Source organism: Lissotriton vulgaris, chromosome 6, assembly GCF_964263255.1.
Source record: "Lissotriton vulgaris chromosome 6, aLisVul1.2, whole genome shotgun sequence".
Taxonomy (NCBI): Eukaryota; Metazoa; Chordata; class Amphibia; order Caudata; family Salamandridae; genus Lissotriton; species Lissotriton vulgaris.
The window spans coordinates 83,482,537-83,496,922 of NC_141694.1; the positions used below are offsets into that span (position 1 = coordinate 83,482,537).

The following is a 14,386-nucleotide window of genomic DNA, read 5'->3' on the forward strand; positions in this document are numbered from 1 at the left end:
CAGATGGCGGCTGTTGTAGAAGTTGGAGCCGTCGACGGTCTTGACGACGAGACAGTAGTGCTGGTCATCGTCAACACTTGCAGCGTCGATGGAGTTGTCGACTGGGATTTTTGAGAGGATTCGGGTTTCACTTGATGTGAAGAAGAGGCATGAGGACGTACTTTCTCCTTAGTAGAAGGAGTAGCTGGTACAGCTAGGATCTAGCTGTGAGGAGAATTGTGTGTTTCTCCATTTTATGAGAGTGCTTCGCCTGAGAGGTTTCCAAATGCTTTCTAGTCTCCTCAGATGTGCCTTTAATGGGTTCTAGCTCTCTAGCGATATCTGAAGAGGTCTTATATGGCTTTTTATTCTGAAGCCACAAGAGTAGCCTCTCCTCTCTTTCTCTTAAACCTTTAGAGGAAAAAGTGTGACAGATTTTAGTCTGTTTTACCTTAAGCTGGGGATCAAGGCAGTAGGAATAATTTCTTACTGGTGACTTCAGTTCTCTTGTAGGGGTATTTCCATGATAAGTCATAACCACTTGAATAGACCCACCCACGTGACGGGACCCTGCAGCACTTAGATAGATCTTCGGTGGATATTTTTTGCCTTTCCTCAGGAAGGCCTGCAAAGACACTTAAGAGATTAAAAAAAGACAATAATGTAGCCTAACTAACTAGCCACAACTTCATCCTGAAGTGCAAAAAAGCCAGTATATTATAATTTGTGCCATTTTTTATGGTGTGGAACACACAGAAAACTCCTTCACAAAACTCCTTTTTTTATGATAGAGATGAAATGACAGGGCAGCCCCATAGGCTGCCATTATGTCTTAAAATTGATGCTGTGCCTTTAAGAAACTCCAGAGACCACCAGTATCCTATGATGCAGTCAGTAGCAGTTACTGCAGTTCTTTTTGAAGGCGATGAGAAGTGAGTACCTATTTTATATAATGGATACGTCTGTCTATTCCACCGGGGAGGAGGGAGGGTTGCTTTTGACTTTTGTAAATACCCTTACAGGAGAACTGGAGTTACAAGTAAGAAACTATTCCTTCTCTTGTATGGGATTTCCATGTATAGTCATAAGCACTTGAATAGCCTAGCAATCCCATCTCTAAAAACAGATGCTGTGGAAGAGACAGAGAATTGAACTGCAAGTTTAAGCAAAGAGGTTCCGAAGGGAAGCCTGCCCTACTTTAGCATCTGCCTTGGCATCAGCGTCCAGGCATTAGTGTCCTGTGAATGTATGGACTCACTTCCAGGTGGCAGATTTGCATATCTCAGAATTGGAGCTGGCTTTCCTCTGGTAGAGTGAGTCCTAGGCATACCGGTAAGGGATTTGCTTGTTTTTGGTAACAGAGTAAAATACAGGAAAAAATCCATCTGGAAATGGATTGTTTGGAAGTCGCTAGACCTGTACAAAGTGAGCCATAGTTTACTGATACGATCTCCTGAGATCCTTAGTTTTGTCCAGATAAAATGTTAAAACCCTTCTAACATCCAGGGAATGGAGCGATCTCTCCGCTGGAGAAGATGGATGCTGAAAAAAGTAGGCAAGGTAATAGTTTGGCTCATATGGAAATCCGAAATTACCTTAGGTAGGAATTTCGGATGAGACCTCAACCACCTTAGATGTATGGTAATCTGTGTATGGTTTTCAACAGCTAAGTGCCTGGATCTCGCTAACACTGCGGGCGGAAGTGATAGCCACAAGGAAACATGTCTTCCAAGACAGATGCTGAAGAGCAGCCTTATGAATGGGTTCAAAGAAATCTTGCTTTAGCCGAGAAAGCACCACATTAAGCTCCCAAGGAGGGGGGGGGGGGGGGGGGGGGGGGGGGTTTGGGAGGAAAAACTTTCTTCCAAGAAATCTTTAATGACAGGAATCCTGAATAAGGAGGTTTGTAAAGGTTATTTCCTGTAAACAGTTAGGGCTGCCAAGTGAACCTTAATGGAAGAAAATCGAAGGCTTTATAGTGCTGAATGAAATAAGTATAGAAGGATGACCTCTTCCTGGCAAGAGGTAGGGTCTCATTTCTCAATGAGCACTAAATACAGAATCTCTTCCATTTATGAGCATAAGCGGAGCGTGTGGATGAAAGCTTAGCTTCCTTAAGAATGCCCATGCAATTTTTAGGTAAGTTCAAGTGTCCATACTGCAATAGCTCAGGAGCCATGCTGCCAAATTCAAAGAGGAGAGGTTGGGGTGCACCATCTCTCCTCCGAACTTCGTTAGTAAGTCTGGTTTGCATGGAAGCCTGAGATGTGAAAGGATAGACTGGTGAAGGTGGTCTGTGAACCACCATTGACAAATACCATTCCGGGGCTATGAGAATCATCTTGATCCATGATTGAGAGAGCTTGATGAGAACTGTCTGAATCAGGGGAACTGTAGGAAAGGAATAGAGAAATCTGCCTGACCCAGCTGGTAGAACCTGGGGGAAAAGCTTTGGCATTTACCGTTTCCTGCGATGGCGAACAAATCGACCTCCGGAGTACCCCCTTTTCCGAAAATATCTCGCACCACGTCGTAGTTTAAGACCCACTCGTGATTTTCCTGAAGGAGCCGGTTTATATAGTCTGAGCATTTTTAACACCTGGGAGGTGAGTTGCTGTTATGGTCAGGTTTCTGGCTAAAAGCCACCGCCAGATGGTCTGGGCTTCCCGAGATAATGGTCTGGATCTCGAGCCTCCCTGCTTGTAGAGGTAGAACATTGTTGTTGTATTGTCCATCTGGACAAGCAGGGAGCTGGCACGGAATGACGGCTGAAAAACATTTAGAGCCATATGAACTGCTCTTATCTAGCAGATTGATGTGGTAAGTGGATTCCTTGCGTGACCATTTGCCCTGAATTTGAAGGTGATCTGTATGGGCTCCCCATCCTAGGAGAGAGGCATCCGTGACTATCGTTTGAGCAGGTATATCCTTGTGAAAAGGAGATTGGTGGGCGAACACCACCATTTGATGGACAGGAGGGCACGTTGAGAGTGGAATCCGGTCTTCCCAATCTCCGGTTTGCTGGTCCCATTGGTCTTCCAGACATTCATGCAGGGGTCTCACGTGGAGACAGAAGTGCTTCGGTGTGAGAAGTATGCAAGACGCCATGGAGCCCAGAAGAGAGGAGACTTTCCTCACAGTTGGATGAGACATTGTCATGAGAACCTGAGCCTTCGGAAGGATCGAAAAGCATCTCTCCTCCGAAGGATACAAGTTTGCCGTGCGAGTATCGATGGATGCTCCCAGATATTGCATGCACTGTACAGGCGCTGAGGTAGACTTTGTTTGATTCATGTGAAGCTCCATTCGAAGGAGAAGGTCAGAGGTCCAAATTGAAGTGTAGTTGAGCCTCCTGACACTTGGGTGCCTTGAACAGACAGTTGTCTAGATAGGGGTAGATGCACACTGTGTTTCCTCAGATGGGCAGCTATCACTGCCATGCACTTGGAGAAAGTCCTGGGTGCTGACTTCAGGCCGAACGGAAGTACACAGTATTGGTAGTGGTGGTTTCCCACTGCAAACCTCAAGAACTTGCTATGTTTATTTATGATGGGTATGTGGAAGTATGCGTCTTGCAGGTCTATTGCACATAACCAATCCCCTCAATGTAATTGAGGGTAGATCTGGTATAATGCTAACATCTGGAATCTCTCTCCGAACCCACTTGTTGCCCTTGGATCAAGAATTGGTCTGAACTTGTTCTTGTCTTTCTTTTTGACAAGAAATAATCTTGAATACAGCCCTTTGCCTCGTTGTAAAGAAGGAACAGGTTCGACTGCCTGTTTTCGTAAGAGAATGCTTACATTTGCTTGTAATTGAGACAGGTGGAATCTTGACGGCACTGATGGTGGGGGGCTGATGAATCACTGAGAATATCCATTGCACACAATAGTCAGAACACAACTGTTAGTTGTGTGTGATTCTTTGCCACTGTGCCAATAAATGTTGAATGCTTTCCCATACTGGAGTGGGTAACAGAAGAGGGGGTAGATAGGATTCAGGGTTTGGAACCTGTAGGCATCTTGCTTTCTTGTGAAGATTGCGGTCCACACCTTCCTCTTGGTTGCAGATTTTGATAAGGTTGGTAGGATCGTTGATGATTGCTGTGTACTGAACTTTCGACCTTGATACCACCGACTGGTTTGAACCCTCCTTGTTAAATATCGGCGTGAGAAAGGATGGAAAGATTTTCGTTGATCTTTCAAGACCAACAGCTTTTAACGTTTCCATCTCCGCTTTCATTCGGGCCATTTTCCATCTGCATGGGAGCCGAAAAGGGTAGTACCTAAGAACGGAAGATTCAGGATGCGCTGTTGTGCTTCAGGCTTCAGTGAAGACAAGCCAAGCCATGGATGCTGTCTGAATTCCACTCCGTGACAATATCCATGTGCAGCCAGAAGGGATGTGTCTGCAGCAGATACCATAAGGCCTTCCATTAAGATCTCATTAAAATCCTCTCTTTCATCCCTAGGTAGGTGTTCCGCAAATTGTTGGAGAGACTCCCACAGTGCCCGGTCATATCTGCCTAACAGGGCTGTGGCACTAGCAGCTTTCATGGAAGTCGCTGCTGTGTTGTACACTTTCCTTCCCACTGAGTCTATCATACGGCTCTCTTTGACCGGTGGAACTGTAGATGTTGGAGCCGTGGTATGTTGCTTTTTAGCTGCCACCACAATGACCGAATCTGGAGCTGGATCCGCCCGTAGGAATGTAGGATCTTGTTCAGGAGGACGATACTTCTTTTGCAGCCTGGATGGAGCTGGCTTAATGGAAGAGGGTGTTAGAAAAAGCTCCATTGCTGGTTCAAAGAGACCCGGCACCAGAGGAAGCAAGGGATGAGATTCATGTCTCTACTGAAGTCTTGCATATCACAGAAGTTGATGGCGTCGGACCTGACATTGGAATGGAAGCCCCCAGCACCAAAAGTTATTGAAAGGTCGAAATATCGTCAATTGATTAGATCATTTGAGAAGGAGAGTAAGACAAAATAGGAGAATATCTTCCTGTACTTGTAGAGGAAGTGTCTCTGGTGTGTCTGGAACAAGATCTTCCACTGTGATGTCGGCGGTGGGAACAAGTAGAGGAACGTCTATGGCTGCAAGAATGACCCATCATGTAAGAATTGGCCTTTGTGGCGTAGGAGGATGCAGAGTTGTAGGTGGAGTAGTAGTAGTCTGAGGAGGTGGCGGTGTAGGTGGCCTAGGTTGATCATCTGGAAGATGAAAACACTCAGCCGAATCAGAAGCGTAGAATAGTCTCCTCTTTTTCCGAGCCTTTTGGAGTAAAGAAAGAGCCACAAATAACACAGGAGTCCCATCCTTCCCCCTCGATCTACTTGTCAACGGAGACCTTCGACATAGTCTCGAAAGAGAATTCCTCTCGACGTTGACTGCAGACTTCTCAAAGTCGACAGTCTGTTATCGATGGTGTTATTTCAACGTCGATCGACTATTTTCTGGACGGCGAACTACGATGTTGTGGCGACTTCCATCGACGATGATGTGTCGGCGTCGATGATGAGGCCAGGTTGAGTGATGCGATAATGTTCGACGGCAATCTTATTACTGCCTGCGGTGGGCTTTCTGACGACTAACGAAGAGTTCTTGCCGTTGGCGTAGCCACGAGCGTCTAAGATCTTCTCCTCGACGTGGAATGTTGACTTTGTTTAAACCCAGAGCCCTGGGTCGACAGCGAACAGGTCGCCGCTGTAACTCCTCTCAACGTCGTAGTCTTAGACGTCAACCAGGACCAATGCCGTTTTTCAGCCCTCATGCTGGGGAGCCCCAGAGGCTGAAGACCGAGCCCAGGTAGAGGACTGACCCCCTACTCGCCCTGAAGTCTCACCTGATAACTGGACTTGCTGTATTCTTTGTTCTTCTGCTCCACAAAGCCAAACCTTCTCCCAGTCATGCAGGGTGGGCCTGAAAAATGTTTTACAGAGGGAGCAGGAGTCAGGAACGTGAGAAGCAGGCAAGTAAATAATGCACGCACTATGAGGGTTAGTTTTGGCCTTCTTCCTTCCACAGTCTGGACACTTATCAAAAAGAGATGGCATTTATGAATGACACTGTGGAAATTCCTGTCAGGAAAAGACAGAAAAAGGTTGAGAAACCTCAAAGACATCGAGTGAAACACTTAGTATCAAAATTCTAAAGTGATTTTTAAAGAAAAAAAACAAATTTGGTAAAGCTCAATGCTCCAGGGTCCTGATAGTAGGAGCCACTAGCTGTGCATCATGGGATACTAGAGGAGTTTTCTGTGTTAAACACCATAAAAAATTGCACAAATTATAGTATAATGGCCATCTTTTTTCACTTCAGGATTACGTTGTGGCCAGTGTCGCCTAGTTAGTTAGGCTGCATTATTGTCTTTTTTTTAATCTATTAAGTGTCTTTGCAGGCCTTCCTGAAGAAAGGCAAAAAATAACCACTTAAGAAGATATAGCTAAAGAAGTGCTTTGGGGTGGGGCACGAGGGCAGGACTATTCTACTGCTTATGACTTTACATGGAAATCCCCTACAAGAGAAGATACAGTCCTTATGTGGGTCATCCAGATGAACCCTTTTCTTTTTCCACAGGTCTTGCAAGAACTTTAAAGGCCTTTTACGTAAGACATGGTAGTAGCAATCACAAACCCAAAGATGTAGAAGCTGTTAGAAGGGGAAACTGAGCAAAGCTCAGACAGACTCCCTTCACACAATGTTTGATGAAAATCTGAGGAAATGAGCCTATTTTGTGAGTGTTCTAGATGGTGCTATTATCGGATTGGTCAAGCTTTGCTCCATTTTTGGCTTCGCCTACACAGCGCTTGCACTGTGCTAGTGAAATCTATTGTTTTTAACATAAATCTTTTCAATGGTCCCTGTTCTGGTCACTTACCTTTCCTCCTTTTCTATTGGCTAAAACATTTACCTGCATTTACCAATACTTGTTCCTAGTCTGCTTTTCTTATCACTTTCCTGTGGCCTAAATAGTATTAACATCCACTTTGGTGGAACTATTTTCCTATAAAGTTTTGCCTTTTTCTGCTTGCCAATGCTCGTTTACAAAGGAGATGTATAGGCTATTAAAGTTCAGGCCCTAGTACCCCAGTACCCTTTTAGGCTATGCTAATTTAATACATACTGCTTTGCTATTGTACCGTGGACTCCCACTCAGACGATGGGGAATAATTCAAGCATGAGGATCTATGAAAGATACCCCCAATACTAAATAGTTACTGTGCCACTCAATGCAAAGCACAGAATTGCATATTTAAAAACATATTTTTTCAGTGAGACATTAGGGGTGTACTTTCAAACTCGATTGTGTTTGTTGATTTTGTTATTTTTTTACCCCCTATGTAAAAATATGTGGCTTGCTTATGATATGACTTTGTATACATACTTTTTTTGGGTGATATTCACTTCAGGTAGGCACACATTACTTCCAACAATTCATATATTTAATCAAAGATGCAGATATACCTTTGGCTGGGACTGATATTTTTTTGGTGGTTGTTGCTGCATCTTGTTTAGCATCGCCTTGGCCCTTGTCAGCCCATGGTCTCTTGTACGGATCCAGGGTCTGTAAGAACAAAGCACTAACATTAAGTGTTTATGTTGATTAATTAATAAAAATAGTAATCCAATTCAATTTCTACTTCCTTACTCTACTTTCCCACTGTTAGAGATGAAAAACTGTCTTCTCTTTAACTGTAGCTCTTTACCTTTTGGCATGTTTAAAAAAAATATACATATAACATTCTCATTCATCCTCATGGTAATCTGTGGTACACGGTAAAGTGAATGTCAGCTTTAAAACCCCTAAAATACAACAAGCATTTGCAATGCAATAGGTCTCGGATTTGCAAAAACTTAAGCTATTGGCATTGTAAATGACAATGCCTTTTATATATCTGTTTTGATAATTAACCCCATCGCTGCGGCGGCTATTCCGCCGCAGCGCTAAGGGAGTAGGGCGGCCGCGCGGCGGTCACGTGCTTGTGACGGAACCGCTCCGCCACGGCACGCGGGTGAGCTGTGCTTGTGACGGAATGGTTCCATCACGAATGCGCCCGCTCAATGGAACGCACCGCGCAGGTGCGAAATCAGCGCCACGCAGGCGCGCCGAGCGGGCCGTGACGGAAACGTTCCGTCACAAGCACAGCTCACCCGTGGCTTGTGACGGAGCGGTTCCGTCACAAGCACACAAGGGGTTAACACATAAATGAAAGGCATTGTAATTTACAATGCCAATAGCTCAGGTCTCAAAATGCGAGACCTCATGCATTTCAAAGAAACAGCAGTTACTATCCCTGGCCACTTGGAAAGTGAAAGCGCACATGGTGCGATTAATGTGGCAGGAAAGCAGGCTGTGCCTGAAGTAGGAGAAACTTATTAAAGAAAATAGTGCTTACAGACTAAATTAGACATACTGTGTAACAGAAGTAAAAGGGCCAGTCTTTATGGAAGGTCACAAATTGAAGTATGGTGGTGGTGTGGTTGGTGACAATATCAACAAAGGTTGTTGGATAACGCTTCCGTTAATATCATGCAATTTTTTGAGGCACAAATGAGGGAGATAAAAAAACTTAAGCTCATTTTCCTCTGGCCGACGTAGAGTAAATCAGGTTCCCCCTATTCTGAGGGCCTTAACCATGAAATTAACAATTTAGTTCGGAAGCAATATAAACAATTTTCCACAGGCGTGCAACAGAAAATTAATCGCCTAAAGCGAGTTAGAGGCCGTTCTAAATTAAGAGTAAAGAGAGATGAGATGGATGCTAAATGGATTGGGTTGAGAGAAGCAGCGAGAGCCAAAGCTTCAAAAAAGTATTGGCACCTGATTGCAGAGTATTGTGATTCTAGACAGAGGGCACTCCCGATTCAGATTCCTGAAAGTGAGTGGGCGGACTATATATCTCTACTATATAAACCTAACAGCTCAGTGCCTTTCAAGATGCCTCTAATAGAGGAGGCTATTTGTGTTGATTATGGCCCCCCGTCAAGGGCTGAAGTGATGGGCTATATAAAGAACGCTAGAACCTCCAGTGCACAAGGACCGGATGGTATACCGATCATGCTAATTAACAAGCATTTACAATGCAATGGTTTCGCCTTTGGAAAAGTTAGAGCTCTTGGCATTGTAAATGACAAAATTTGTATTTATGTGTTGGTTTTGAAAACAGATAAATAAATGGCATTGTCATTTGCTTAATCTCTCGCAAATGTGAGACCTATTGTACCCTACAGACGAGCTCAGCAGACAGCAATTACTACCACACACACCCACCCAGAGCCACACACACACACACCCAGAGCCACAAACACACACACACACCCACCCAGAGCCACACCCACACACACACACCCACCCAGAGCCACACACACAAACCCACCCAGAGCCACACACACACACACACACACACACACCCACCCAGAGCCACACACACACACACACACACACCCACCCACCCAGAGCCACACACACACACACACCCAGAGCCACACCCAGAGCCTCACACACACACCCAGAGCCACACACACACACACACACACACACACACCCAGAGCAACACACACACACACACACAGACACACACACACCCAGGGCCACACACACACACACCCAGGGCCACACACACACACCCAGAGCCACACACACACACCCAGAGCCACACACACACACCCAGAGCCACACACACACCCAGAGCCACACACACACACACACACCCAGAGCCACACACACACACACACACACCCAGAGCCACACACACACACACACACCCAGAGCCACACAAACACACACACACCCAGAGCCACACACACACACACACCCAGAGCCACACACACACACACACACACACCCAGAGCCACACACACACACACCCAGGGCCACACACACACACCCAGGGCCACACACACACACCCAGAGCCACACACACACACACCCAGAGCCACACACACACACACACCCAGAGCCACACACACACACCCAGAGCCACACACACACACACACACCCAGAGCCACACACACACACACACACCCAGAGCCACACACACACACACACACACCCAGAGCCACACACACACACACACCCAGAGCCACACACACACACACACACACACACCCAGAGCCACACACACACACACACCCAGAGCCACACACACACACACACACACACACCCAGAGCCACACACACACACACACACACACACACACCCAGAGCCACACACACACACACCCAGAGCCACACACACACACACACACACACACCCAGAGCCACACACACACACACACACACACACACACCCAGAGCCACACACACACACACACACACACCCAGAGCCACACACACACACACACACACACCCAGAGCCACACACACACACACACCCAGAGCCACACACACACACACACCCAGAGCCACACACACACACACACCCAGAGCCACACACACACCCAGAGCCACACACACACCCAGAGCCACACACACACACACCCAGAGCCACACACACACACACCCAGAGCCACACACACACACACCCAGAGCCACACACACACACCCAGAGCCACACACACACACCCAGAGCCACACACACACCCACCCAGAGCCACACACACACCCACCCAGAGCCACACACACTCCGGGGGCAGGGAAGCAAGCACAGCCAGGGGGCAGGGAAGCAAGCACAGCCAGGGGGCAGGGAAGCAAGCACAGCGAGGGGGCAGGGAAGCAAGCACAGCGAGGGGGCAGGGAAGCAAGCACAGCGAGGGGGAAGGGAAGCAAGCACAGCCAGGTGGCAGGGAAGCAAGCACAGCCAGGTGGCAGGGAAGCAAGCACAGACAGGTGGCAGGGAAGCAAGCACAGACAGGTGTCAGGGAAGCAAGCACAGCCAGGTGTCAGGGAAGCAAGCACAGCCAGGTGTCAGGGAAGCAAGCACAGCCAAGTGGCAGGGAAGCAAGCACAGCCAGGTGGCAGGGAAGCAAGCACAGCCAGGTGGCAGGGAAGCAAGCACAGCCATGTTGCAGGGGAGCAAGCACAGTCAGGGGATGGGGAACAAGGGGGCGGGGGAGCAAGCTATTTAGTTCGTTTTTTAAAACATTGTTAGAAAAATGAGTTCATCTTAAACAATTGTTTTTCAAAATACACCCACCCAGAGCCACACACACACACACCCACCCAGAGCCACACACACACCCACCCAGAGCCACACACACACCCACCCAGAGCCACACACACTCCGGGGGCAGGGAAGCAAGCACAGCCAGGGGGCAGGGAAGCAAGCACAGCCAGGGGGCAGGGAAGCAAGCACAGCGAGGGGGCAGGGAAGCAAGCACAGCGAGGGGGCAGGGAAGCAAGCACAGCCAGGGGTCAGGGAAGCAAGCAGGGGCATGGAATCAAGGACAGCCAGGGGGCACGGAAGCAAGCACAGCCGGGGGCAGGGAAGCAAGCACAGCCAGGGGGCAGAGAAGCAAGCACAGCCAGGGGGCAGAGAAGCAAGCACAGCCAGCGGGCAGAGAAGCAAGCACAGCCAGCGGGCAGAGAAGCAAGCACAGCCAGCGGGCAGAGAAGCAAGCACAGCCAGGGGGCAGAGAAGCAAGCACAGCCAGGGGGCAGAGAAGCAAGGACAGCCAGGGGGCAGAGAAGCAAGGACAGCCAGGGGACAGAGAAGCAAGGACAGCCAAGGGGCAGGGAAGCAAGCACAGCCAGGGGGCAGGGAAGCAAGCACAGCCAGGGGGCAGGGAAGCAAGCACAGCCAGGGGGCAGGGAAGCAAGCACAGCCAGGGGGCAGGGAAGCAAGCACAGCCATGTTTCCAGTGCTTGGCTATTCTGAACAAACCATTGGTATCCGGCCTGCCACTCAAACGAAAACAACTCCCACAATACCTTAAATAGCTAAATTAAACCTCAGAAGTAGAAACATTATGTCCTGACTACACAAGAGAGGCTGCAATTGTAACTGCGAGGGACAAATACCACCTGAACCACACACCGCGGATCCCCTACAAAAAGACAAAGTTAAATTGCCCCTGTCCAACTACCTAGCCAAGTAGCGATATTTGCTTAAAATGTTGAAAGTGACTTTGCATGTCAGAGTGTATTGCTCAATATCTAAATATAAAAATACAAGCACACAGATGTAAGCACATAGATACAACACCTTTGTAGGTGGTTCCACCTGTTTGTTGTGTAGCCCAATGTGTGCACTCTAAAATGTACTTCCAGAAACGCCACTAACACCAAATCACACGGCGCAATAAACACGCCTTCCAAGACGCACACCCACTGCCCCGACCCTGCGCATGTCTCCAGACCACTCACGCCACTTTACTCCACTCCTGCAGCACACCTCACGGGCGTGGTCGGAGTGCTGTGCTGCATGCAAGCGAGTTGTTAGGGGGAGGAGGGGAGGCAGCGCTCCTGCGTACACACGGTCGTTATCGCAGAACGCCCAAGATTTGCTTTAACCAACTTTCTGGCTGGTTTCGACGCCACAGTAAGAGACCGTACACCAGGGGCTATAGTGCTAGATTAATCTTCTCACTAGCCCACCCTACAAAGCGCTACAATCCTCATACTCCTGTGTATTACCGAGGCGTGGCTGTGCGTTAGGGGCACCAGAAGGGGTCCTTTACGGAGTAGACGCAAATCTACGTCAAAAAAGCCGACACACACCCCTCCCAGACACCGCAATTTGGACCGATTATTGTGCAGAAGCGCTTCAAAGTTGCCCTAAACTGTTTTGAAGCGAGGCGAAGTCTGTCCAAAGCCCCCAAACGGAGGAGTGCGGGGCAAGAAAATCGTCCGAGCCCAGAAAAGTTTTGCAATCCAGGAGCACCCTGGAGCCCGGGGGGGTATCCAAACACGGGGAGGGGTCAAGAGCTTCGAACCCAGGAAAAGTTTCCAAACTTTGGTTCCGGTGCCAAGGTCCAGTTGGGTCCATAGCAAGTGGGCGCAGGTGAGCTCCTTTCCTGTCCTTTTGGGGGTCGGGCTTCTAGGCGGCCATCCCGAGGGGGCTCCCTGGTCCGGTCCGCTCCGGCTCTCGGTCTCTGCAGACGCAAAGCTGAATGCCCAGCTCGACTCCCGGGGCTGGGCTCTTGTAAAATGGGCTGGGAACAGCCAGGAACGCCTGGGTGTGTCTAAACAGAGACACGGACAGCACGGGGGCGGGACGGACAGGGGGATACACAAATACACGGACAGCGGGATACACAAAGACACGGACAGCGGGAGGGGGGACGGACAGCGGGATACAACCATGCGGTATCATGCCATTAGACTAGGCAGCTTCCATCTGGGCGACATGCGTTTCCTTTCGGGCAGGACTTTTGAAAAAAACAATAATCATGTGTTAATAATCTTTTGATAATAATAAGACGATCCCTTAAACACTTTACACAATTAGATTGTGTCTATTGGTTTATTTTTTGCCGTGCTTCTGGGGAAAGGCGATAGGTATTATATGCAATTAACGTTGGGAAAAGACCAAAATAATGATGAACAAGCTAATTTCCTTTTTGTAGTCATACCCCCACACTGAAGCATACTCCTCTCGCCCCCGCGGTTTAGTATCCTGCATGATAGCTCATTTATTTTTTTGCATTTTGACCGCTGTTTATTTGCAATTCCAAATGCAGTAACTGGGAATTATGTTACAGGTGTGGTAATGCCACCCAGTAACGGTAAAAACGTGTTTTGAATTACCACACTATTACCGGGCCCAGTGGCGTTATCTATACATTTGACGCTGGTGGCGGTCCTGCCTTTGCCATGGAGAGGAGAGGGGTGCTGGCAATTCCTGTCCTGCAGCAAACGCATGTAAGAGCTTTAGGGGCAGGGGGAGGCCGCCGCCCCCAAAACTCCTTTTGCCCCCATCCCCCTTGTACGCCACTGACCGGGCCACTCCTGATCTTTTTTTTGGGGTGGGGCAGATTTATATAGCGCCATCTTGACCCGAAGGTATTGGAGCGCTTCACACGAGCACCCGTTATGTTACACAATGTAGGACACACATGAATTTATTGTTAGGCACTGGGACATTAAGTGATTTGGCCAGAATCACAGAAAGCTGAGCCGATGCCTAAACTCGAACCTGATTCCCCAGATCCAAAGTCGGCAGCTCTAGCCGTTAGGCCACAGCCTCTCCCAATTTGTTTGAATTTCTGATCCTGACGTTGCTTTGAGCCAAGACAGAAAGCTGTGCTTGGATCAGAATTCCCAGATCCAAAGTCGGCAGCTCTAGCCGTTAGGCCACAGCCTCTCCCAATTTGTTTGAATTTCTGATCCTGACGTTGCTTTGAGCCAAGACAGAAAGCTGTGCTTGGATCAGATTCCCCAGATCCAAAGTCGGCAGCTCTAGCCGTTAGGCCACAGCCTCTCCCAATTTGTTTGAATTTCTGATCCTGACGTTGCTTTGAGCCA

General features: G+C 48.2%; 1 protein-coding gene across 2 annotated transcripts in view; it reads right to left on the reverse strand.

Moving 5' to 3' along the window:
• LOC147706833 (uncharacterized) overlaps positions 1-14,386 on the reverse strand; it is a 461,037-nt gene that overhangs the window by 80,160 nt on the left and 366,491 nt on the right. For both annotated transcript variants that reach the window (XM_086925970.1, XM_086925971.1), the window contains one exon: positions 7,446-7,545. In XM_086925970.1, coding sequence (XP_086782096.1) covers positions 7,446-7,545 — 100 coding nt within the window. The remainder of the gene's footprint in view (positions 1-7,445; positions 7,546-14,386) is intronic.